The sequence below is a fragment of the Uloborus diversus genome, chromosome 5 (assembly GCF_026930045.1).
Source record: "Uloborus diversus isolate 005 chromosome 5, Udiv.v.3.1, whole genome shotgun sequence".
Classification (NCBI taxonomy): domain Eukaryota; kingdom Metazoa; phylum Arthropoda; class Arachnida; order Araneae; family Uloboridae; genus Uloborus; species Uloborus diversus.
Window position 1 is genome coordinate 35730231 of NC_072735.1, and position 26264 is coordinate 35756494.

At 30.5% G+C, this 26264-nt stretch overlaps 1 protein-coding gene across 1 annotated transcript; it reads left to right on the forward strand.

Annotated features, from left to right (window-relative positions):
* Positions 1-2624: 2624 nt before the first annotated feature.
* On the forward strand, positions 2625-25883 carry LOC129222568 (coiled-coil-helix-coiled-coil-helix domain-containing protein 5-like). The gene is made up of 3 exons (XM_054857082.1): positions 2625-2759; positions 14813-14956; positions 25445-25883. Coding segments are annotated over exons 1-3 (306 nt in total). The 5' UTR covers positions 2625-2757; the 3' UTR covers positions 25605-25883.
* Positions 25884-26264: the final 381 nt, after the last annotated feature.

A 26264-nucleotide genomic window follows, 5' to 3' on the forward strand; every position in this document is an offset into this window, starting at 1 on the left:
ATTTCACGTGTCCAGTCACATGCTTTTCAAATTTACCTTTCCCAACTTTGCCCCCTGTGCAGATAGCAGAAAACTGAAACCATGCAACCAGCAGGTGTTTCGCATTTTCCTAACAGTTCAAAGAAATTAAACCTGACCAACAGGTACACTCAAGCTCAAAAGAACATTACTCACCCTGGCAATTAACAATAGTCCATAGTACACACAACTGATAAGCGAAAAAAGAAGAAAAAGGATGCATTAAGAAAGGTTCACTTAGCGGTCAAAATGACCGTAGTCAGTCTTTCTAGGTATAAACATTTATAGCGACTATAATAATAATCCTAAAAGGAAAAAAGTTACTGTTGTAAAATCTTAATAAATAGTTAGGAAAAGTCAATGAAGGAAAAAGAGTTTGAAAATTAAACGCAGCAAATATGAGCATTTGAAAATCGTTTGCGGTCAAAATGACCGCTTCCGTCTTTCTAGTGTTAAACGAAATTCTGTGCTTTTTAAGAGTGTCTTGGGTCAAAAAGTTAAATACTGAACCCTATTTTAAATTTTATTTTATTTATTTTTTGTTACAATTTTTTTAAATAATGCACAGAAATATTTTTAGTATAATTTAACATAATGTAGAATGGTAGATAAATATTGATACTTAAGAGAGCGATGCCCCCCCCCCCCGCCAAATATCAGAGAAACACCTCAGAATGATTTTCTCAACATAGAAGAGAAAAACACTCAACTTTAAGTTTAATTGATGCAGTTTGTGCCATCTCTAAATTCTAAAATTTCGTTTTAACAATTTTTTTTTTTTTTTTGCGAATTTATTTGATTTTTCACAAAATTAATTCATTTTTCACAAAATTATTTGATTTTTCACAAAAAACGGACCCTGTGAAAAATCCTGGACAGACCCCTGATATATATATATATATTTCGTTTTATGTTAATTTGTCATTAGCCATTCGCTCTCCAAAAATGATTGTCTATTACCCCCCCCCCCCCATTGGCATGTGCCTTTTTCAGGACCCAGTCCAACCCTGGCTACGTGTTGGCAACAATGGACTTTATGAATTGTTTGATGTGTTGAATACATTTTTATAATTGCATTTAAAAATGTGTAACAGATGTTACATTCAAGTTGTAACGTCCGTTACAAACTTATGTAACGTCCGTTACATGCCTGTTTCTGCATGGTTTTTATTATAATCATATAAATTTTGGGAATTATAGTTTCTTCAACCTAAAAATAAAGAAAATAATTAAGAACAAAACTTTTTAAAAAATGTTTCACAATGTGAGGAGAATTTATTTACCTTTTTGTAATGGACGTTACATTTAATACATGGTGTTATAATTATGCCCCTAATTAGACTATTTATGTTCAAAACAAGCCCAAACATGGTTTTATTTTACTTTTATAGTTTTTATATCAATATTAAATTTACTCCATTTAAATTTAGAATCATAATTTGCATTACTAATAAGGTACAAAAATGATCATTTTACTTGCTAAAAAACACAAAAAATAGACATTTTACCATCTCTTCCTCCACTAAATAAACCTAATATAAGAAAAAAGCAACACTAGATTCTTGTTCTAGCGGTTATAAGCTTTTCAATGATATATAACTCTTAGGGATTTGTTTAAATTGATTTTCTGACCTCTTGGTTTCATATTAGCTGGAATTCACCTATATTTAAATCTGATCTTTTTGTTAATTTGTTATAAATTTTTTACAATATTCAATTTTCTTGAGCTGTAAGGTCTGCCTGAATAATTAAAAGTTTCCACTGTTGTTGAGTACCCGTAATCAGTATTCAAATTGAGACCTAAAGTCACTTACAATGGGAGGTTGTAAAACGTAACATTTATTGCTTTACAATAAAATTTGTTCTTAGGTAACATAATTTTTAAAAGCGTACAAGTGTTAGTTTCTATTTCTTATAAAGCTGAGAAGACCTTTAGTTTTATTCTATTTGTATCGAATCTGAACATTTAGATCATCATGGATCAGTGATCTACCAAGTTTTCCTCTTGATGAAAAATACATAAGTAAATTACTTTTGATGCTTTTTTCCAAAGCACACAGAAAGTCAATTTTGGGGGGGGGGAACAAATGCTAAAAAGAAAATTTCAAATTAGTTATGAAAACATAAGTCTGCTATCTGCTGGCACCGCCCATACTTCATTCCTAATATTTCAATGTAGTCATTTATACGAACATGCTTAGAATTGAAATAATCTGATTTACTTACAAAGTGGAGAATCTTTTACTCTTCTATTTCTGTAAATACCATTAAAGAGAACGTAGTTCTTGAAGAGGTGAAAACAGAAAAACTATCTCGAAAATATTAAAATTCAAAATTTCCGCTTTGACAACTTGACGGTTGACGGTTGACCTGGCGGTTACACATGTCAATAAACAATTTTTAAGAACTCTATAAATGAAATATTTTCATCTTCAACATGAGTAAATTTTATATTCTTCAAGTCTTTATGAAAAGAAATTATATTTGTGCAAGGGTTCGAATAAACTGCAGATATTCGCTCACGATTTTGTTGATTTTCGTCAACACTAACACTTACACTTTAATGTCCTTTTTTTTACGCGGTGGCATCGTGGTTATTTTCCGGATTTTCCGCATTTCGTACAAAAACCGAAAAACAACTGTTCTCATTTCTGGAGCTTTTTTGCTTGCTGGTCCTGCGTGACGTTTTTTGCGTTTGACAGATTGTGGAAATCATTTTCCTTCCGTCAACCGAGAAATATGTGAGTTTGAAGTTATTGTAACTCTGAAATTAAATCATATTAATGTGGGAAGTCTAATGGGTTTCAAACAAAATATCTAATTTTATTGAAGATGTTAAAAATTGCAATTCCCCTTTCTTATGCTTATGATCAAATGAAAAAGTTCTGTGCGTGTATGTTTTTTTTTTCTCATATGAATAAAAAATTTTAATGAAATTCTTATTTCTTAATCATCTTGTTTGTCTCTGCCTTTCTCTTATTTTGAAACTTTTTGCAGGAGTTTTTCATGTATTGAAAAATTATGCTTGTGTAAACAAATGATTTTTCTGTTTGTGTGAAATCTGTAAAACCGTACTTTTGAATTGGAAAATGTTTGTAAACTGTAGTTCGAATAATTTCGTTTTGAATTTTTTAAATTACTTACCATATATATGTACAAAACTTTTTTTTCCCCCCTTGTGCTTTTTACTTCGGTTTTTGTCTATTGTGTTTAATTTTATTCAAAGTCACAAAAAAAATTGATTTGATCAATTTCATATTTTGCCTTAACTTGATTATGTTTATGCTACATATAGTTTTTCTTTGCACTTATATATGTTTTGAATCTCATTTCTTTCAGATGTTGGTTGTGTATTTTAATTTTGCTATCTTCATTTTCCTTTTAAACCACCTATCAGCTATTTTAATTTATTTTACATTAAGTCATTATTGCTTAAGTTTTTCTTTAAGATACTGCTTGCATTTAAGTGTCGTTTAAAAAATTGCATGCGGTTATGAATTTGAATTTTCTGTAGTGCTATTTTATGAAAGTCAGTTTAAACTTTAAAAATATTTGTTTACCTGTATTTTGCATTGTAAAATAAATTTATGTAACTTAATTTAAAACATGCCTTTAACATGTTGCTTTTTATTTTCTATATTTGTAACATACACTAATATGGTTTAAGAAGTAAAATCTAAATGCATTTTTATGCTTTTCTAATCAAAATTTCATTTTAGCACTTTTAAGTTAAACCTTAAAAAAAGTTTGAGGATAAATTATTGTAATTCTTGTCATAATAATTTTAGCTTTAAATTAAGATAATTGTATATTTTCAGTGATTCTTATCACTTCCAAGTGGGCATGAACAGCCCGATATTAATAATAAGGACTCAAAACGTGAGTTCCTAGGTTTGTATATCTAATTCTTAAAAAATTCTGAATGTGCTAATTTTTTCTTAAAATGCATTTGTTATTACCACCAAATAATAAGTGTTCCTTTTACTCAGTTAATTATTTTTAAATGAAGTGGATTGTTTTGCAGCTGAAGAATGAATTGGGTAACTATTTAATTTGTTTCTACTGTAGTTAATTTCAAATTTAGGTTTTTTTTCCTTGCGTATATCTTCTATCTTATACTGTTTATGAAAGGCTATGATTTTCTGAAAATACCGAAGGTGCTTTTTTATTAAAGGTACTTGGCACAGTATTTTTATTTCTGGTGAATAAAATTTTTTATTGCTATACAGGGTCATTTTACGGTATTTTTGACATTTATGTAGAGTCCATAATGTGACCTTTTTTTGCTATAACTTTTTTATTTACTGTATGATTTGCATATTATTTTATTTTGAGATTTTCCTACCAACAAACCACCTTAAATTAAAATGATTTGCAAATCAACGGTAAATAAAAATGGTATGGCAGAAAAAGGTCTCGTTACGGACTCAACACAAATGTCTAAAATACCGTGAAATGCCCCTACAGTCAACTCCTGCTACAAAGCAATCTGACTTACGCGAAATGGCTATAACGCGATTTTGTCAACGGTCAAGAATTTTTGAGCTAGCGCGAATTCCTCGCCCGCAACATGAAAATTTTCGGAAGGGAACCGCAGTGTGCAAGTTTTTTTCGTGAATGGACCTTCATCCCTTTAGCATCACTGAAAGCAGAAGTACCCACACAGTACTAGTCTTTTATCGCTTATACAAATAACTACTTCTCATTTTCCATTAATTTTTTTTTATTCTAAATGCGAAAGTTAATGAAATATAACGACACCTAAGAGCGTTGTTTCATCTAAAGTTGGTGAAGATAGAAAGAAAAAGAGAAAGTTTCTGACAATTAAAAAAAAATTTAAAGTTTCTGGAAAAGCTGAAGCTGAACGGAAAAATGCTTCGAAGGGTAGCACAACAATTAGGTGTGATGGTATGAGTGAATCTTCCTTACATACAATTAATAGTCAAGAAAAGGAAATCCATAAAAGTTCACCGAGTAATAGTATCTAAGCAAAATACAAAAATTATGAAAATGGAAGCTGCTCTTTATGGTAAATTAAAGAAACCAGGAAGAGGGGTAATGCCATAGATGGAAACTATATGAGAACCAATGAAGCAACTGTATTTAAAAATATATACAGTCGACTCTCGATATCTCGAAGTACGAGGGACCAAGAAAAAGATTCGACATAGCCGAAGTTCGAGATACCGAAAACTAACTATTATTTCCCTTTTGAAACAATTGTAAAAGTAATTAAACAAAACCACACATAAATGCTCAGATAGGAGAGAAAACTTGTATTAGTTTCCCAAAAAAAAAAAAAAAAATACAAAAGTGTGTAAAACTTGAAGAACATAAGCAAAAATAATATTACTAATAAAAAAATGTATTTCTTACTTCACATTTAATAAATATTGCTTTATACTTGCTTGTTTTTTTGAATTAATATTTCTGCTATGTATGAAATCATTAATTTTACTCATGGCATTGAATATATCCTGTGGAACATTTTCCCGACTTTCAATAGAACGATGAATAATCGATAGTGCATTACTAACATCTGCATTTGTTGGCAAATCATTATGTTCAGAAATTTCAATTTTCTCTTCATTGTCCGTACCATCTTCTTTAGCTGTTACTTCTGCAATAATATCTTCATCGCAAAGTTCATCGCAGGTAATGAGCTCGGAGTCAACGTTTACGAAGTCAGAAAGTTCCAATGATTGTTCTTGAAACACGTCTCTGAACTCGTTGTCCAAACATTCGTTAACCTCATCAACAATATTAGGAGCACTTGAAGGAAAGAATCCGCATTTCTGAAAACAATGAGCAATTGTGTCTTGGGAAACATCATTTTGCCAGGCACTAAAAACCATTCGAAGAGCATCTAATACCGATATGGAACTTGTATGCTCTTTATTATTTTCAATATCGTTGATGAGCTTTCTAATTACTTGTTTCCTATAATGCACTTTTAAATTACGAATTACTCCCTGATCAGCTGGCTGAAGTTTTGCCGTTGTATTTGGTGGGAAGAATTCAAGCTTAATTGACTTTAAATTTTTTAACTTTGGATGTGCTGGACAATTGTCCACAAACAGCAAAACTTCTCGAGATTTTTTATGAAAACTCAAATCAAGTTTTCTCACGTATTCTTCAAACAGCTCGCTGGTCATCCAGGATTTCTTATTGCTTTTGTAATTTACCGGCAAAGATTTGACGTTTTTAAAGCAACGTGGGTTTTTCGATTTACCAATAACTAAGAGGGGTAATTTTTCTGATCCATCAGCATTGGCACCAACAAGAACAGTTAAGCGATCTTTGCTCATTTTTCCTCCAGCTCAGGACTCTCCTTTGAACATTAAAGTTTTTTGGGGAACACATTTGTAGAATAATCCGGTTTCATCAATATTAAAGACGTCTGATGCTTTGTAACCAAACAGTAGGGTGGGAAGTCTTATTCTCCATTCTTCACAAAGACTTTCCGGGACGTCTTTAGCTTCTCCATGTAAATTCCGAAAAACTATATTATGACGAGCTTTAAACCTCTCGAGCCATCCACTGCTTGCTACAAAGTCCATGTGTCCAAGGAGTTTGCCAAAATCAAGTGTTTTTTCACGAAGGAGAATTCCACTCACAGGGATTTCAGTCCGCTTATGCTCATAATTCTTAAACCATTTCAAGAGTGCCGTTTCAATGTCGGTGTATGTGCACTCCTTGATTTTTTTACGATTAAGATTTGCAGAACCGCCCTTTGTTTCGTAATGTTCTAATATTTTTTCTTTGTTCGACATTATTGTCGATAATGTATTTGGCGGTATGCCATATTTCAGGGCCAAGTCCTTTTTCTTAACGGTAGGATTATTCTCTACATCTTTAATTAAATCGACCTTTTCTTCAATAGTTAAAATTTTTAGCTTTCTCTTACTCATTTTTCAAAACGCTGAGCATGCAATCATTTACTAAATGCTATGAGTGCTAAAAAGCTGAGATCAGCGAAGCTTCAAGTGAGCAGTTCCAAGTTCAATTGGTGGGTCACTAACTGGTTTAGCCCTCACCCAGGGGGTATTACACGTGCTCTCTTTCTTGCTAATCCCTTATCAACGTCTGGTCTATCTCCCTTTTGTACTAACAACTACTACTCCCTTTCGTTTTAACAGAGCCACTGAAAAGAACTTATCGAAGCGTGAACAAGCAACGCATGAACGAGTGCATTTTAGCTCTTTCTCTCGTCAAAAGAGGTGGCGACCTGTCAATTACGCCCCCGTCTTCAAAGCCCTAACAAAAGGGAGCAGGTGGTGAAAATAGCAGAATTTTCTCCGTCATTTTACGGTCAAGTTGGTTTCGCTACTGATAATCAGGACAATAAATGTTAAGAGATGTCTGTCTCAAACTTCGAGATAAGCGGAGTGAACTTCGAGTTAACGAAAAAAAACCCATTAAGAACATTAGCAGAAGTTTGGGACCATCCAAAAACTTCGACATAAGCGGAAATTCGAGTTCAGCGAAGTCGAGATATCGAGAGTCGACTGTATTAGAAAAATGGTTTGATCACCTAGCATAAATCATCATCATTTTCACTTTTTTTTAAGTTTCAAATATCATTACTGGATCTACTGTTCAGTACAACTAATCGTTTGTTGGGCATTTGTTTTTCATACTGCATACTGTACCCGGTAGCAGAAATTGCGAGACGTGCGTCGCAGATTTTTCGGTGCCTGCAGATAATTTCACAAAAGAACAAAAAGAAAGAAAGAAAATAAATAAAAGAAAAATTAAAAAAATTAATTTGAATTTTGACATTTTGAATTCAAATTATGTTTTTCGCAATCACGAGTGCGTGTATGTAGGGGTGTGTGTGTGGGGGGGGGGGTATGTGTGTTTGTTTGTAGGCATATGTGTTTGTGTGCAGGCATGAGTATGTGGGTATGTGTATGTGTGTGTAGGCATGTGTTTGTGGGTGTATGTGTAGGTGTATGTATGTGTGTGTGTGTGTGTAGTTGTGTATGTATGCGCGTGTGTGTAGGACATGGATGCAAACTGGAGACGGCATTCGCTATAGGAGCAGCAGCGTGAGGAGCCCGCCTGTCCACGGTGATGGTGCAGAGAGTGGCGGTGGGAAAAATGATAGGACATCAAAACAGTCAAATGAAAGCAATAAGCAATCGTGATTGCTCAAAAAAAAATTAAATTTAACTTGACAAAGATCGTTTGGAGATTGTTTTTTGGCCGGAAAGGCACTGCTTTCCGAGTTTCAACTAGAAATATAGTCGCCATATTTGGTCCTTCACAAGATCGAAGTAGACAAGATGCTTAAGTGCCTAAGTTTTTAAAAACAAAGCAGAATTGGATGTTTTAACTGCATACTAATGAAAATAACGAAAAATGTGCTGTAAATCGTCTGGCCTTTTTTTTTTTTGGATTTTTTAAAAAAAATTTCTGGAGAAATGAAAAATTTTATATTTAAAATTTTACATTATTCTCATTGCTTTGTAAGCAAAAGTGCTAAAAACTTTTCAACTAAAATGTTGTCTTATGAGGATTTTTATTTTTAATTTTTTTTTTTTTTTGCAACAAATTTTATCTCCTAATTTTTGGCGTAGCCGCCATGTTTGGTCATTTCCAAGATGTTGGTACGCAAGAACGGAAGACTCTAAGTGCCCACATTTTCATAAACGGAATAAGATGTTTATTGCAATGCAAACTATTGAAAATTATGCAAAATGTGCTGTTTTTTTCGGATAATTCTGAATTATTATCTTGAATATGCTAAAAATTGACTATTTCATCTAAATTGTAGCTTTTAAGGATTTTGAATTTACTACTTTTATGATGTAACAAATTCAAAAATCTATTTATACTCATGAATTGTTCACGTAGACGGCATGTTTGGCCATTCGCAAGATGGAAATAGACGAGACTATTACTTACTAAGTTTTCAAAAAAATAATTGGATGTTTACCTCAATGCAAACTATTGAAAATAACATAAAATGTTCAATAAATCATGTTCTTATTGAAATTAGTTTCATGACAAATGTGAATTATTATCTACACAATTATATTTGATCATTTCTTTGGAGCTTTGCTATCGACTAAAACTTTTATCCAAAATGCAGTTTCCAGCCAACTTCTCATTTACTCTATTTATTTATACTTTTTTTGAAAAAAAAAAAAATTCAAAAACTTATTTGAACTTAAATTTTCCATATTTTAATAAATATGCGTTGAATAGTTGTTTTCCTCCATAGTGTGAAAATTCTATTTATTTTTATGAAAGTAGTGAAGACTGCCTCTCTCCCTTCTCTTTTATACTTCAAAACTAGGCTGCGACAGTGGTGTCCACTAAGTTTTTCGGGTCTAGTGGCCACTGGTCAGTTGGAAAATTTCTGAATCTTGAGCTTTACAAGGGACTTGTGTATTTTATGAAAACTTAAATTAAAAATAATTATAATGCTGCAGATTATTTTCAACTGCCCAAAATAGTGTCGCAGACTGACCAGAAAGTTTCTGCTACTGGGATACTGTATGTACCATACTGGTTTATTTTATGTCTTTCTTTCCCATTGATCATTGATTTTGTGTATCATAGCAGTATTTTATGTTGAATAAAACTTTTTTTTTTTTTAATACAAATAAAAATTAAGTTCTTTATGTGAGAAACAGTAATGTATAGTTAAGAAAAGGTTTTAAGCTGTTTAAGGTGGTTTTTACAAGTGTTTAAAATGATTGGTTATGTTTATAAAAGTTTTTACACATATCCTTTTCCACAACGCGAAATTTCGACTTACGCGAGGGGTCTTGGAACATATCCCTTACATAAGTCGGGACTTGACTGTGTTGCAAACTAAAATTTTCGTAGGTGGCAACATTAGGGTTTCTATATACTTGTAAATATCATTGGGAAATTTTTCTATAGTAACCATGGTAGAAAGTAAGTCTTGAAATCATGAATCATCAAAAAGAAAGATTACCATACCTGTTATTACCATACTAAAATTAGACTGCTGCAAAAAATTACCATACCAAGGCTTGAATGGTATGATATCATAATTGTATTAAATAAAAGTTGTTTTAAACATTACTGTGGTGTACCCAGTTGATAGTTGTGCGCACTGATAGGAGGAATCTAGGGCCAAGGTTTAGTTTGTATAAGGGTTGGATTTTAGACAGTTCGAAACTAGTTGAAGACAGAACAGGTGGGTTTTAACATCCAAAAGTTTCTTAAACTGTCTAAAAGTATGCTAAAGCTAAAAAAATGTAATTTAATCAATTGGTATTTATAACATAAATATAAATATTAATAGGTTTCAATTAATGAGTACCTTCAGCCCTGCTTAATCGTGTAACGGATAAACGAATACCTCGCTTATACAAATAAAACCTCCCGGAACTGAATATTTCCCCATTTTCAATGTTAAAGATCCCCGCTTAATCAAATAATTTCCCCGGATAATTGAACAATATTTATCAGCTTTCGCAAATATTTTTGTTCAAAATTTTTTGAATAAATTAGAAATAAGTTAAGTGAAAACAATTGTTGAGGTAAAAATTTTAGACAATATTTTTTTGCCTTCAACAGGCTTGAAAAAACTTCTATTTTTCATAAAAAATATTTTCTCCATTCTATCTAATTTCTTTTGTCATTGCCATTACAAAAAACAATCATTGCAGTCGGCAATTAAATTTAAAAACACAAAGAATGATACACATTTTCAACGGTAATAAATTGAAAAACATTAAATGCTAAAACATGGCAGATGAGAAGGGAGAAAAGGACTTCGGAAAAGTGTTTTCAAAAGACCTTGAAGCAAGTAATCCACACTCACAGAATTTTTTCAAAAAATATTGTTCTGAAATAAGGTGTTGAGACAAACATTTTGCAACTCAAGTTAAAAGTTCCTTTTTTTTTATAATTTTCATACGTGCTGTAATATGTGAAAAAAATAGTAAACTATTTTATTGTTTACGTAGCTTATTTCTAAAAGTTTTTACAAATACAATTAGTTATTTTCTTTAAATAGGTATTGATTTATAATTATCACCTTTAAGACAAATGTTGTCAATTTAGAAAGATAAGATTTCTCCGCTTTATTAAAAACTCCGCTTAATGGAAAAATATTTCTTAACCGATGATGATGATATTCGATTAAGCGGGGCCAACAGCTACCCTACAACCCTAATACACATACAGGATTGAATGAAAAAAAGTTTAGATTAATACATTAACTGATCGAAACATGTAATATTACAAAGAATTATTTATTTTTTTCTTTCTTTTTTCAAAAATGTTCGTTATTACACTAATATAACACTGTAATGCTCGCATTTATTGTTGGTCTGCGAGGGCAACTCAATATCATTCTCTTCTATAACATTTACAGTAACTTTATTTGACCAATACTGTAAAAGCCCTTGTTTTCCCGAGACTTTAATTTTTGTGGTTTTTGAATGCCCGCCATAAACACAAAAATTTAAACTTCACAAAATTTTTTTGTATTTTAACTTTCGGTCTGTTCATATGAAATTCACAAAATTTTCAACTAGCAAAATCATTGATATCTTATTTTTTGCGAAAATAAGTGCTTTTACAGTTTTGCAACTATAATCTCTTTTAAATCTAAAACTTTCTTCCATGGTACATTCTCAGCAGCCAGAAAAACAAAGGAGTTATTGCTAATTCATATTCTTTGCTTTTTATAAGTCAAAACAAATTCTATTCAATACAAATATTGGTGAAATATGAAAATTACAATGGCAAAACAAACCAATGGCGTCAAAAAGATAAAACGTATGGCGTCAAGGTCAGCTGGTATTTTTACAAATCTTATTTCTCATTGTATCGACTGATGTACTTGTGCAGGGTTGCCAACTGCTCCCTATCTTCCTGAGTTGCTCCGCAAAAATATCGAAACTCCCCAGCTCCACAAAAAAGTTATCTTGCTCCGCTTCTTAGTGCTTCAAATGATTATCAAAGCTCTAAAACAATTTTAGATAAGTAGTCAGAGGTCTGTCCAGGATTTTTCACAAAGTCCGTTTTTTGTGAAAAATCAAATAATTTTGTGAAAAATGAATTAATTTTGTGAAAAATCAAATAATTTTGGGAAAAAAAGCACAGAAAAACTTAAAAAGCAGAATTTCGTTTAAAACTTATAAAATTCCGTGATTTTAACAAAAATAAAAAGAGATTTTATTTGTTTACCTCTTAAAGTGTGCTAATCATCAAAAATTTGAAAAATCGGATTCCCATAGCGGAATCAAAGAGATCGCAATTCTCAATCTGAAGGCATCAAAAGTATAAAAACGGCTTGTAAAAGAAATATGTTTGATAAAATTATTTTAAAATTGCATTTTAGAGTCCTATGATAAACATTTCATTAATATCTGTGGACACAGTTGAAGCAAAAAAAAAAAGGAACTTTGCTTTAAAAACTTGAAATGAGAGTTCTAAGAAAAATAAAGAGACTTTTCAACTATTTGCATCCTAATAAAGAGAAGTTAGCTTGAAAAAAGAACAAAATATGATTCTCATATCGGATGTTAAAAGATTGCATTTTTCAAAATGTAGACATCTAAAGTAGAGACGTACCGAGTAGCACTTTGGCCGAGTACCGAGTACTCGGCATTTCACTACTCGGCCGAGTTAACAAGTACCAATTATGGAACCACTGTCACACACGTGATCAATTTTGAACTTATTGGAATAGTAGTATAGACCTCTTTGTCCATATAAAAGTTTTTAAAACTAAATTCCTGCTGAAATTTAATTTCGTATTATTTAAAAAATTTTGTTTAGGTCAAAAATTTTACAAAAAAAAATATTTTTAAAATTAAAAATAAATAAATAAAAGGTATGATTGATCAAGTTGGAATTAAGACAAACTATACCAATCTATTTTAGTTCTAGTTCGCCAAACATAAATAATTTCTGAAAGCAAATAAAGCAAATGTGCAGGAACACTGCACACATGTGTTTCTGCGTTAGAAGGAACGTCTTTATCAGTGCATAAAATGTGAGCTAAAGAATGTTAAGACATTCGACAAAAAAGTCCGACTTTTGTCGGATGCCTTTAAATCTACAAGCTCACATCTTGTGCATTGAAAAAGGAATTTCTTGTAACGCCAAAACACGTGTCTGCAATGTTCCTGCACTATGCTTTTAACGTTGTTTTATTTCCCTTTTTTTAAGCAAAGGAATTTTTATATTTCTTATAACTAATTTTTGTTTGTAGCAAAAATCTATTTTTTATGTAAAAATTTCATATTTTCTATACTTACCTTTTTTGCACAATTTTTAATAAATAAGTTTAATTAACTTTGGGGACATTAAAATAAAGATTTATTCCATTAAAGCATTAAAAACTTCATTATTCTCAAAATTTAAAATTGACTTGTAAAATGATTGCAGAATATTAAATATGCTTGCGCTTTTTTATAAATTTTAATATCTGTCTTGGACAATATTCAATTTTTTGCAACTACTCGGTATTGGCCGAGTATCTGATCAAAATTTGGCCGAGTACCGAGTACTCGGCAAATTGGCCGAGTATGCCGAGTACCGAGTAGTTACCGAGTACTCGGTACGTCTCTAATCTAAAGAAAAAACGATAGTTAAAAGAGTTTATTTAAAGTTAATCATCCTTGTTAGAATCGAAAAATCAAACCCATATAATTTTCTCCCAAAATAACAGTTAAAGATTGCACCGCACCACCGTAAAAACGCAAATATTGACAAGATGGTAAAATGATGAGAATATTTTCTAATCAAGTCATTATAAAGGTTCAACGCCAGATGCTAAGTGGTGATAATTTTGAAGTTGGTAACCCTATCTGAAGCAATCATATTTTTTCCTTACCCTTACTATCCCTTTGCTGTTGTAAGTTCATTTCACAGATATATATTATTATTATTATTGTTTATTAAATCATGAGTGGGGAGAAAAGTGCTTACCAACACCTTTTCAGAAAAGTTTACAACAACACTGCTGCTAGTTAGCTGTGATAAAACAAACACAAACAAAATTATTTAAGACCAAACTTATTTTCAGCTGTTAATTTCTTTCAAAGAAACAAATAACAAGCATTTTATTTATTTGGCAGTAGCTATTATTTATTGCTTGCAGGAGCATCCCAAGAGGGCTGTTTTTTTTTTTTTTTTTTTTTTTTGTAAAATTAGCAGATTTTGTATAAGCTGATCCCTCTAATTTGACTTATTATTATGATTATCTGTTTTATACACGAAAATATGCGTTATTTTGCTTTCAGATTTGCTCTTTCGAAAACAATTTGAAAGATCCGATCTTTTTTTTTCAGAATTTTGTGAAGGGTCCGTTTTGGTTGATCGGGATTTTGTGAAAGGTCCGTTTTGGTTGATCGGATTTTTGTGAAGGGTCCGTTAACGGACCCAAATATCCTCTGGCCAGACCCCCTGGTAGTTTTAGTTTTTTTTATCGAATTTTATACAAAATACTGAGCTGCTCTGCAAAATTTCAAAATGCTCCTCAAAATCAGCACAGATGCTCCTCAAATTGTTTCCCCAAGGTTAGCAACCTTGCTTGTGTAAAATTTGCACCAGTCAAATTTGTTTGAACCTTGATTTTTTAAAAAATTTATTTGAAAGTAGCTTCCAGAAATCGCTACAAAGTACTATATTTTTGTATTGAACTACTCACTACAAACTACTAAAAAATAGCTTGTAGTGCACTACTTTCAACCACTGATTTAAAAGTTTTTCATTTTGTTGATTAATTACAAACTGATTTTTTTGTTATTTTTTCACTTTGGCTCTGCATTTATTCTTCAATTTTCAATTTCAGGGAAGGAAAAGCTATGAAAATTGTAAACAGTCATTGCAGTAGTTTGATGGAAAGGTACACTCAGTGTGTGGACAGGTATCCAAATCAATGGTACACGGCTTGTTCCTACCAGCGGCATGAGCTTGCTCGGTGTTCTGAAACTCAGTAAGTTGATAATTTTCTCTCTCTATCTCTATTGTTAGATTTTTAGCATGTTGCTGCTTTTTTTTACTTTTATTTTCAGCTTTCTAATTTTTGATTTTAACAAACCTAATGTGATATCATATTTTAGTTAAAAATATTCCTAATTAACTTTTTTGTTTGTAAAAACAATTTTTTTTTTTTTTTTTTTTGAATGTTGCATAATTTTCTGCAATTTGGTTGTGAAGGAATGCAACTCTGCTACATCAATTACACCATTTTAGCTATAGTAAACTCCCGATTATCCGCGAAATAGGGTGGCACAGTAACCGGGGATAATAGGAAAAAACGATACTTAGCGTATACAATAGCTAAAAAATATAAGTAACACTCACACATACATTTAAATTGTAAGAAAAAACATTGCATTTGCTAACATTGAATATAAAAAATCTCTAGAAGTAAACAATAACACAATCATTTTAAGAAAAAAATGTAAAAAGACCCGCTGATAATTCGACTGGGATTTAATCATGGGATAAGAGTCTATTTTTAAATTGTTTAACCATGGTTTAAACCAATTGGTTTTTTTAAAAAAACCATGCGGTTTTTTTAAAAAATGTTTTTTTTTTTTTTAAAGCTAAAAAAAAAATCCATTTTACCCCACATTGATGTACTCACATTGATACATTACTTTGATTTTCCCACACATATTGAAAAATGTAAAATTCCATTTATGCTAAGTTCCTAGCAGAGATAAATACTAAAATTGCAAAGTTGCTTCTTCAAAATGTATTACAAGCTTTAATCGAAAAAAAATATTAATATATTTTTTATTTCATATATGTGCCATAAAGCAGATTTCAGTCAACTTCTATCATTATGCTTAATTTGCATGATTAGTTAAGATTTACTAAGTATTGAATCTTTTATTGTAGATGCAATCCATTATATTGCTCACTCCTGTTGCAGGGGTGTGACATTTTTGCCCATTTATTTGCACTTTCCTGGAATTTTAACTTTGGCTTGTAAGGTAATCAACAGTCTAACTTAATTGTTTGCACCTAGAAATTAAGATTTGTTCTGCAGGTGAACACAAATAATATTTTTTGAATCAAATTTAAAAAAAAAAGTTTATGCTTCGTATTATGATACATAATAGTTCCTTATATTATAATGTAGGAAGATATGAGAAATATATAAATCTTCACATATGAACTACACTCTCCATTTATGTTTTTTTTTTTTTTTTTGGATTCTGTGTTCTCAAAAGATTTTGATTGGCTATACACCTATGCTGCTTTATGACTATTGCGTGCAGCTAATTCTTAGTTTTTCCCCCCTTTTGTTAATTGAAATTGGGATTTTGGTATTTGCTTTGCCTTAGTTAACCTGTGCAGTTTACAAAAGTTACTTACTCATATTGTTTTAAAAAGAATGTCTAATTCTGGTAGAGTAAAAGACCTAATCTGGCTTTCATTTGATGAAATCAAAAATAAAGCCAGAAAAGGATTAAGAGCTAAGCGTAAAAACTGTGGTCGTGAGATGGAAGGGCAAGTTAAAAATATAACTTTTACCTTTATTCGATAATTCATATTATGTTGGTTTTATAAGGTTTTTTTTTTATTTTTATATCTTCATTATATTTTATCTTAACCCGCATCACAACCACTTCTTGAAGTATTTCGTATCATAAAGAGTCTATATATACATGCATACTAATATGTTAATCAATATTTCCCTGCAGAAAGCTATTTTAATTATTTAATTTAGTTACAAGATTTTGTTTTTATCTCTTTAATTGATCAAGAAATTAGGTATAATGTGACTATTGAATAACTGTTAATTACATGGAACCTTAATTACCTTCCGAAAATTAATTGTTTTTCTCGCTAGTAGTATTTAAACCAAGGAAAACCAGAGGTTTAAACCAAAAAAACCCGTTTTTTTTTTGAAAAAACAACGGTTTTTTTACCAACCTTGCACTACGGTAAAAACCCTGGTTTTACCGTCCTGTCCAAAACCCTTTGCGTCCACCAAAACTATATTTTTGAAATAATTGTATTCTGTGAGAAAACATCAAAAACAGAATAAAATGTATCAAAGTAATGTTTTATATTGAGCATTTATTCAATGAAAACATTCAATTTATTTATGCAGCTGATTTTAATCAAGTTACATAGAAGTTGAATTATTGATTAAAATTTCAATTTGTATGCATGAGTTTTTTTTTTTTTTTTTTTTGTTAATATATAGTAACCAAATTTCTCTATGTTTATGCATGTGTGCAAATGAAAGCCGCATCGGCAAGTTTTTTACCATCCTTTTCAAAAACCTTGTGCTCGAAAGTGTCCAAAACTATTTTTGAGAAACTATATTTTGTGAGAAAACTTCAAAAACAGAAGAAAATGTGCCTTTTTTTTTTTTTTTTTTTTGACAATTTAATATATTTATTCAATGTGAACATTCAAGTATAAATATATCGCCGCCTCAGAGCAACAGTAGGATATCTTAGTGTTATTCCTGGAATAAGATGTCTTGGTTTGCTAGGAGGTGACGATATAAGTAACTTACTTATGCAGCCGATTTTAATCTAGTTACGCAGAAATAAAATTCTTAATTAAAAAATTCAATTTGTATGCAGAAAGTTTTTTTTCCGTAAACCAAATTTTTCGTTATTTATGCATGTGTGCAGAAGAAAGTTCAACATATAGTGCATTAATTGACTTAAATGCAATAAAAATCAGTTTTTTATAGTTACAGAATATATTATATTAAAAATATGAACAAGAAAAAGAGTGTTTAATCAACAATGTCTTGTTCTTTAATTATGATTTTAAAAATAATTTTGGTTAAAACATTGTGTAAAACTTATTTGCAAAAACAGTTTTAAAAAAATTTAAGCTTTTTTTTTTTGCTCATAAATATTGCACATTTACAGTCCGACCCCGATTTATCAAACCTCAATTTAACGAGTTTCGCGATTTACCAAATTTTTCTTTTTCCCCCAACTAAAATGATGGCAGTCTCCCTATTTACCGAATAATAAACTCCGAATTAACGAATCATTCTTACAGCTGGGTTTTTTTTTTTTTTTTTTTTTTAGTTAGGAAAGAAGCAGAAAAAGACTTTTCTTTTAATCAGCAATTTTTGACGGGAGAGGTGGCAACCAACAAATATTGATTCTGATGCAGAAAGCAATAATGAAACTCCCATTCAAACTGTTGCTCTTTCAAATGTTCAGTGTTTCAAATGTAGTTTACATGGCTTGGACTGTAAAAACATATCTCATGTAGCAGGCTGCAAATGACACAGTATCTTATTTCCACAAAGTTGAGAGAGAACTATTTCAAGTCAAGTATCAAGGAAATTGTCAAACATCTATTACTCAGAAGTTTAAAATTTTAAATAACCTAATAAGTGGTGAAGTGCTGAATAAAAAATAAACACTTACTAACTATGGATATTTTTACACAATTTCCCATTAGAGGTTTTAGTTAAGACGCGTGTAGTTTTTAATTTTTTTTCACACCCCGATATTACGAGTGACCTCGATTTAACATATAAAAGTTTTGGTCCGATGAATTACTTAAATCGGGGTTCGACTGTAATAACATTCCTGGGGCATTCCAAGGTATTTGTGACATAGGGGTGTCTGTAACAAAACTTGTTAAAAGGTTAAAATTTTTATATATATTAAAAAAGCACATTCCAAAGGACACACATGTCATATTTTTTTCTTCATTTACTTCATATTAATCATGTAACCGCAATCAAAACCTCAAAAATACAACTTTTAACGTTACGGACTCTACATTGAATTTTTCTTCAGTAGTGACTTGAACCGAATTTCAAGCCAAAACTGGTGCTTGGGACAAATAAAGTAAAGGATTATCTCTACTACATATAATAATTTTAATGAAAAAGTGCATTCGTTAAAAAATTATAAGTTGTGAAAATGGTGATTGTAGAGTCCGTAACAATAATTAGAAGAAAAGTTTTGTTAAAATTTTCATTTATGCATTTTATATCACTAAACTGAATGTTTTCTAATTTCACCTATGGTGTTACAATATTCTAAAATAAGTTTCATGATTATTTAAATTCGGTATTTTTAATTAATTTTCTAAATTTGGTTACGGACTCTACAAAACGTTACGGACTCTACATTTGGCAACCGTTTCAACACAGCTCTTTCTTTACCAAAATGTTTGAACAGCCTGCACAAGAAAAAAAAAAAAAAGTAGCCCTTTAAAGGAAATTACAACTTATACATTAAAAAAAACTTGGACTTTCAGAAGAATTTTGACTGAACAAGTAAGTGTATAGGGGTAGTCAGAGCACATTGGTCTGGCTCTCTACTTTTCTTCTTTTTTTTTATCTCATCATAAATTTCAATTCGTAGTTTTATTTTCTACCATGAGTTAAATATTTCTCACCACCCCAGAAAATTTTCAATTCATTACCTTTTTCCCCATTAATACTTTAAGAGAACTTTGTGAAGTGAACCAACCTGCCACAGTCCCGGGATCCCCACATTACAAAACCAACTTCTATTACAATTTTAATGTTAAATATTATCCAACATTTGTACCAAACAAATGTTTTATGATTATAATCAAAAACCAAAGTTTAAAGATCAATATAATTAAAATTTACCAACATCTGTTACTTTTTCAACAATCAGCACAATTTGTGTTTTTAGCAACTTCACTATTGCTAATACTGGAGTATTGCTTTTTTAATTGTTCTAAAAGTTTTTGTGTGTTTTCTAAAAGTGAAGCAACATACCCCAGGTACTTGGTCTAAAAAAAGTTGTCCTGATTTTTTCCCTACAACAAAAAATAAACTGCTAATACTTTAGAACTAAAAAAACTTATTTTAGGAGAGGAATTCAATTTATTGCTTCATTCTTCATGAAAACCATTTAAAAAAATAAAGTTGCTTAGTTATGAGAGTTAATCAATTAAAAGTAGCACTGCCAAAATAACAGTTTCTGAAATTTGTTCAAAATAACTGTACAATATGATTTCATTATAGGAATTGTAGAGCTATAGGCGCTACTTTTTGTTGGTCGTAAATTAAAAAAAAAAAAAAAAAGATATTAAAATTATCAAGGCCGGTCTAACGAGTCCCCAATTTATCCTATTATCTTATGGGATGTTGACTGATCTGGTGATCCCGAATTTCAGTATATTTCCAGTGTGACATTTGAAAAATTTCCAGTATAAAATACGAGTATATATTGTACAAAAAATTAGAAAAAAATCACTTTCACTTTAAAATAAAGGAACAAAGTAAGGAAGTCAGATGCCATGTAGTACATTAATATTAGGGCCATTAAACAAAAATATAAGATCTTTCGTGCCATACATGACTGAGACTGATCATACATTGAATTAATTAAATGCAATTATTTAAACCGGAAATGAACAAAATTTTGTTGCTTAAAAATATATGTGATTCCTGAAGCAAAAAATGTTGCCTTTTTAAATTGAATTAACAGAAAATTTAACTTAACTTTAAAAAAGCAATTTAAAAAGTATTGGCATAAAAACATCTTCTTCCTAACATGTCCCCCCCCCCCCCCCAAAAAAAAAAAAAAGTTATCCAGAAATTTCGACTTACTGAAGATGGTCGGGAATTGATCACTTCAGATAACCAAGGTTCTACTATAAAAGTTGAATTGTTAGTGAAATTTGCATTAAAATCTATCTTTTCTAATATCAAATTCAAGACTGAAGAAATCAACATATCACTTGGTCTGTTCCAACAAGAGGCCACCATCAATCTGCCCCCCCTCCCACCCCTAGAGCTTGGGTGCACCTCCCCTAAATATCCCAAAACCCCCCTCCCTCATAATATCAAAAATCTCTCCCCAAAAATGAGAAAAATAACCCTCAAAACACCCCCCTAAAAAAAACTTCAATGGCACAGTCTGCGGCATACCCCCCCCCCCTCAGGTGGGCACCTTTCACTTATATGATGAAGAAATAGTCATAACAGTTGATTCTATCATTGTAACTATTGAACAATGAGGTAGTATTGTTGTTGTTTACACTCTATAAACAATAATTCAAACAATACTCGAACGTGACAAATATGTAGAGTCCGTAACATGTTCATAATCGTGCAGTTCTTCAGTAAATAATTCTGTAAAAAATATTTTTTACCTTTTTAAAAAATATTTTGGTGCTTAAATGTATTATAGATAAACTGAGACTTAGTGGAAAAACCTTCATTAGGTAAGAGTAGTTATTACTTTCACAGAAAATTTGAAGATAGTTTAAGCAAAAATTTCCATGTCTTTTTAGTGTAGAGTCCGTAACATGCTATATATCTTCCTATATCTTTAGAAATTCAACACAAATCTAAACTTTTTTCAATGTTATGACATAACTACACATAGGACTAATCATTTACAAAAAGTTTAATTTTACTATTTGCACTAATCATGAGTAGGAGGCTAAAACATCCTTATGAAGTGTAGAGTCCGTAACAGCCAAATACCTTGGAATGCCCCTCGAAATTAGTTGTCCTTGGTACAGGGGTCGAAGTGGTCCTATATATCCTATATTTCCTATATTTTCAAAAAAAGTATGAAAATCATCCTATATTTCCTATATTTTTGGAAAATGTCCTATAATTCCTATATTCCTGTTTTTTATCCAATTTATTTCTTTAAAACAACAGTAAATAAACTATCTGACTTCGGATTTTTCGTCAAAAGTACGTGTGCAAACGAATTTCAAATTAAAAAACACCAACTTACTTAATCCTGCAACAGGCATCTTTTCTCATTGGCTACTACAGCAATATGACATCACTGTAGTGGGTGGAGTTTCGAGAACGAATTCTGAAGTTGGTTTTAGAATTTTGCGTTTGGCAACAGCATTGTTTTGTTTTCCAGTGTGGTTTTTTTTTTTTTTTTTTTTGGTTTTGTTTTCGTTGTTTTCGTGGTTTTTTTTTTTTTTTTTTTTTTTTTGGTTTTGTTTTTGCGGGTATATTTTTGTGTTCAGTGCATTTTCTGATCGGAATAATAGTCTGTTTGCAATCTTTTCTTTTTGTGGAATTTTATAGAACAAAATATCTGTATATTTGTGCTACAAAGCATTGGTTATCTCCTGTTAGTTCTCAACACAAAGACGGTTTATATTTATTTATATAAGCTATGTTTGTGACACTTCTATCCCTGCAAAAATTGTGAGTTGCTGTGTTAATTATCAATAAATTTCACTTTGTTCTTTTTTTTCTTTTTTTTTTTTGTCTAAAAAGTACACTTTTTTCAAAAATTATTCTTTCAACTACAGGAAAGTCATTTCAGGTGTAAGTTATAATTTTGTTTGAAGGTTTTTTTAAACAAAATCATTGATAAGAATAAATAAATAATATGTATGTATTTCTTTTTTTCTTTTTTCATAGCGAAACTATTCATATAATGTGTCCTATATTTGTCCTTTATTTTTTGTGGAAAATGTCCTATATGTGACAAGTCGATCACTTCTACCCCTGTTGGTAGTATTGTGAATTTCCTGTCATAACTCTACCAACTGTTACATAAGGAAGTTTTTATGTAATAGTTTTTGGCATTTTTTTAAAGTAAAATATCTTTTAAATTAAGTTTGAAGAAAAATATTCTCAAATACTCATTAATATCTATATTTGTGCATTACAAATATAGCAGTAAATACGAGTTAGATTACACCCCTCTAGCTTTAGCACAGTTTTGGACAGTTTCTGACAGTTCGGACAGTTTTAGACGGTAAAAACTACATGTCCTGTCCTAAACCAGTTTTGAACAGTCACGAATCCAACCCTGCTTTGAGTGCATTATGAAAAGTGCTTAGTATTTTTTTTTTAAATTTTGTTATAAATTTTTTAGGCATTGCATTTTAGATGTCTTTTGTGAGATGTAATTTTTCCAAGTTTAACCCATTGATATAGCGGGGTTAAATATTTTTTCCTGAAAACTGGATATTACCTTGAATTTCTACTGCAGAAAACAATGTTTTTAAAACTAAATTCATCTACATTTGTATTTTCTACGATTGGAAAAAAAATTATAAGTCATTTTATGTATTACTTTTGCTTGCATGTGGATATAGTCGTCTCAGAGCCATAACCTGACTTCTGTTGCGGAGGGGGGGGGAGGTTACCAAACCAGGGTGGCGACAAATCAGGGAGATCAGGGAAAAGTCAGGGAACTTTATTAATCAGGGAAATATCAGGGAATTTTGAAAAAGTAACAAAAAATCAGGGAAAACTTATTTTATGAAGAAATTTTTTTTTTTTTTTTTTTGCTTTACAAAATTAAGTACTCTAATTCCCTACGCATTTTCTGCCAATGATCTGTTAAAAAAAAAGTAAAATTAATGAGGTGTGATTATACACTGCCGCATATTTGTGCATCTTTTTTCCTCAACGTCAAAGTATTGAATCTTACTTATTAACCAAAGGATGAACTTCCTAAGATTGCTTCTGTGTCTGTTAGGTTGTTTATTTTACCTAGCTTGAAATTTCCTTTTACGCTTTCAATGCTACATAAAATAAACAACTATACAGGCAAAGAGGAAGCCTTCATTAATGCCTTAGCTTCTTTGCCTTTATTCCGTTGTCTTGAAGTGATTAGCGTACTGTAATCACGATCTCAAGAAGAAATCTTTGGTTTTTGAATTAATACTATAAAAGCTTAAAAATTATCACTTCTTTGCATTTTCAATTTAATTGCTAAAACTGAACTTTCAATAAAAAAAACTTTGTTTTTTGCCGTTATACTATTTGTTGCCACCGCAGATTATAAAGGTTTTCTTTTCTTCAGACTTAAGTGATTCTTTAATTTTATAACCAAGTTGTATTCTTTTATATGTTTTAAAATTAACTAATTGCTTTTTTTTCTTTTTTTTTTCTTGCATTTCAAAGTTTTTTGTTACGAAAGCAATCTAAGATTTTTTTTTCATTACATACTGAAATGATTTTAAATAGAGTTAACTTGTGTACTTAAGTAATTTTTTTTTATTGTTAAAATGCTGTATTCATTCATTAAAACCTATGTTCTTGATTAGAGAAAAGCTCCCTATGAATAGATGTCAAATGGTTTCATCTGATTTGCATAAATATTCTATTCTTGCACTATTACTTGTTATTCTTGCAACAATTATTATACTGTTTGAAAACTTAGTTCAAAATGACTTTAATTACTTTTTAGTTCTATCTTAAATACACATACGTTTTTAAGAGTAATTTTAATAGTTTCTTAAAATTCTCATGCTAAGTGGTTTCTGGAAGTGAAGTTTTTTTTTTTTTAAATTTTCTATAATCGTTCCATTGTAGAAAAATTTAATGTACTGTTTTGTAGGTACCCAAAAAGATTGACTTGATATATTTTTTTAACCATTTTATTTAAAAAAAAGTAACATCTTTTGAAAATATATCTTTAGTTCAACAACTTTACACAGCTTAAAACGTTAAAAATACTGCATTTTATACAGATATACAATGGATTTCAAGTAGAGCAAAGAAAGAAAACCATTATCATTGGTAACGTAAATCAGGGAAATTTGGTGAACTTAATCAGGGAACTTTTTTTCACAGTTCCTGTCGCCACCCTGCAAACACTTTTTTTGAAACATTTATATGGTCTACCACATTTGCTTTCATGTGTATTCTATTGATTTTTGCCACAATTGATTATCTAAATGGAGGGAGGGGATGTTCTTACAAAACGCTATATTGATACATAATAAATTGAATTTCTCAATAACTATCAAAAAACATAAAATGATTTTATACAATTTTTCAGTCATGCTAATTTCATTTTGCAAATGAAATTGAAATAATAATAATAACGAAAATATTTTTTTTCTCACCAAAATAAATAATGGAAAGCATTTCTTTGGATAAAAAATTTTGGAGGGGATTTGAACCCTATAAAACACCAACTTGCATACGGCCCTGATTCATCCTTAATTTTATTTCAGTACAGCAATGCTTTTGCCTGTGTTAAAATTAAATATCTGTCTTATAATTTCTTAAGCAGTTTACAATGCAAAAAACACAAAACTATTTTTTTTTTCCAAGTTTTACTAGATAATTTAGATATTTTGTATATTTGCCCTGTATTAAATAGTTTGCATCTCAAAAGACATTTCTGGGTAATAATCTTGTATTCGTTCATTTTTTTCTTTTGATGTATTTATGCTAAATCTATTATTTTAACAATAAAATACTGTTGCAATAAAATTCAAGGGATTGTAAGTTTAGTTTGTTTTAATGGGAATTTCACTGTAGTAGAATTAAAGTAATGTAATGAAAATTAAGTCACACTAAAAATTTATTTCATTGCAACAGATATTTTGTTGTATTGGTATTTGTTGTAATGGAGTTTTGCTGTATGTTCTAAGTTAATTAAATATGCCAGTGCAAATGTTTTCTAATGTTCTAAAACTTTGTTTTTGTTATAACTCAGCAGCATAAGTAATTTCTCATATTTACTTTGATTTATTTCTTTTGCAGTCCTGTGATGTTGAAGGTAAAAACGAGGTGCAACACCCTTTTTCGTAACTACGAAAGGTGTCAAAAAGCTTACCCAGAAGATGTCTCACGCTGCAGTTCAGGCTTTAATGCCTTCCTGAATTGTGTTGAAAATGTAGCAAATGATGCATCTGCTTCTTGAGATCTGTGGACTTAGGATTTAACAATTGTATGGGTCAGTTTTAATTTATTTCAACATTTAGATATCCTTCATTTGGGTAGCTTTGCCCTCTTTCCTAGACAAATTGTTTATTTTACAAATTGTTAACTTTAGTGTTGGAATATTGAAGGCTGGTGATATGGACAAAATGTTTTGAATTGTATACATTAGTCATATTTATTATGGAGTGCTTATGGAAAGTATATTTCACTTGTATATATGGACACATTTATTTTGTTAATAAAAAATAATTAAACCCTTTTTTTCATGAAATCTTTTGTGTAATGTTTCAGTTTTTTTCCCATTCTGTTTTATTGCTTTATAGTAATACAGCATGAAGTAATTTCAAATTACAACTGAACTTTAAAATGACCACGTTTAATACAAAATCACGGCTAAAGCAAACATTTTGTTTCTTTTAGTTTGGTTTACTATTCCATTACAATAACAATGTAATGCATAATGCGTGCATTAAAATGAACAAAAATTTCAGACCTTTTCAACAAAAATATGAACGTGATTGAATACTGTTTTCCTTTTGTTGGGTATTTTTTATCATGTTGTGAGGCTGTGGAAGAGACATTGCGCATAAAGAAGAAAATGTTAGTCTTTTGCCTATTGCTAATTGTCATCTTCTTTTTC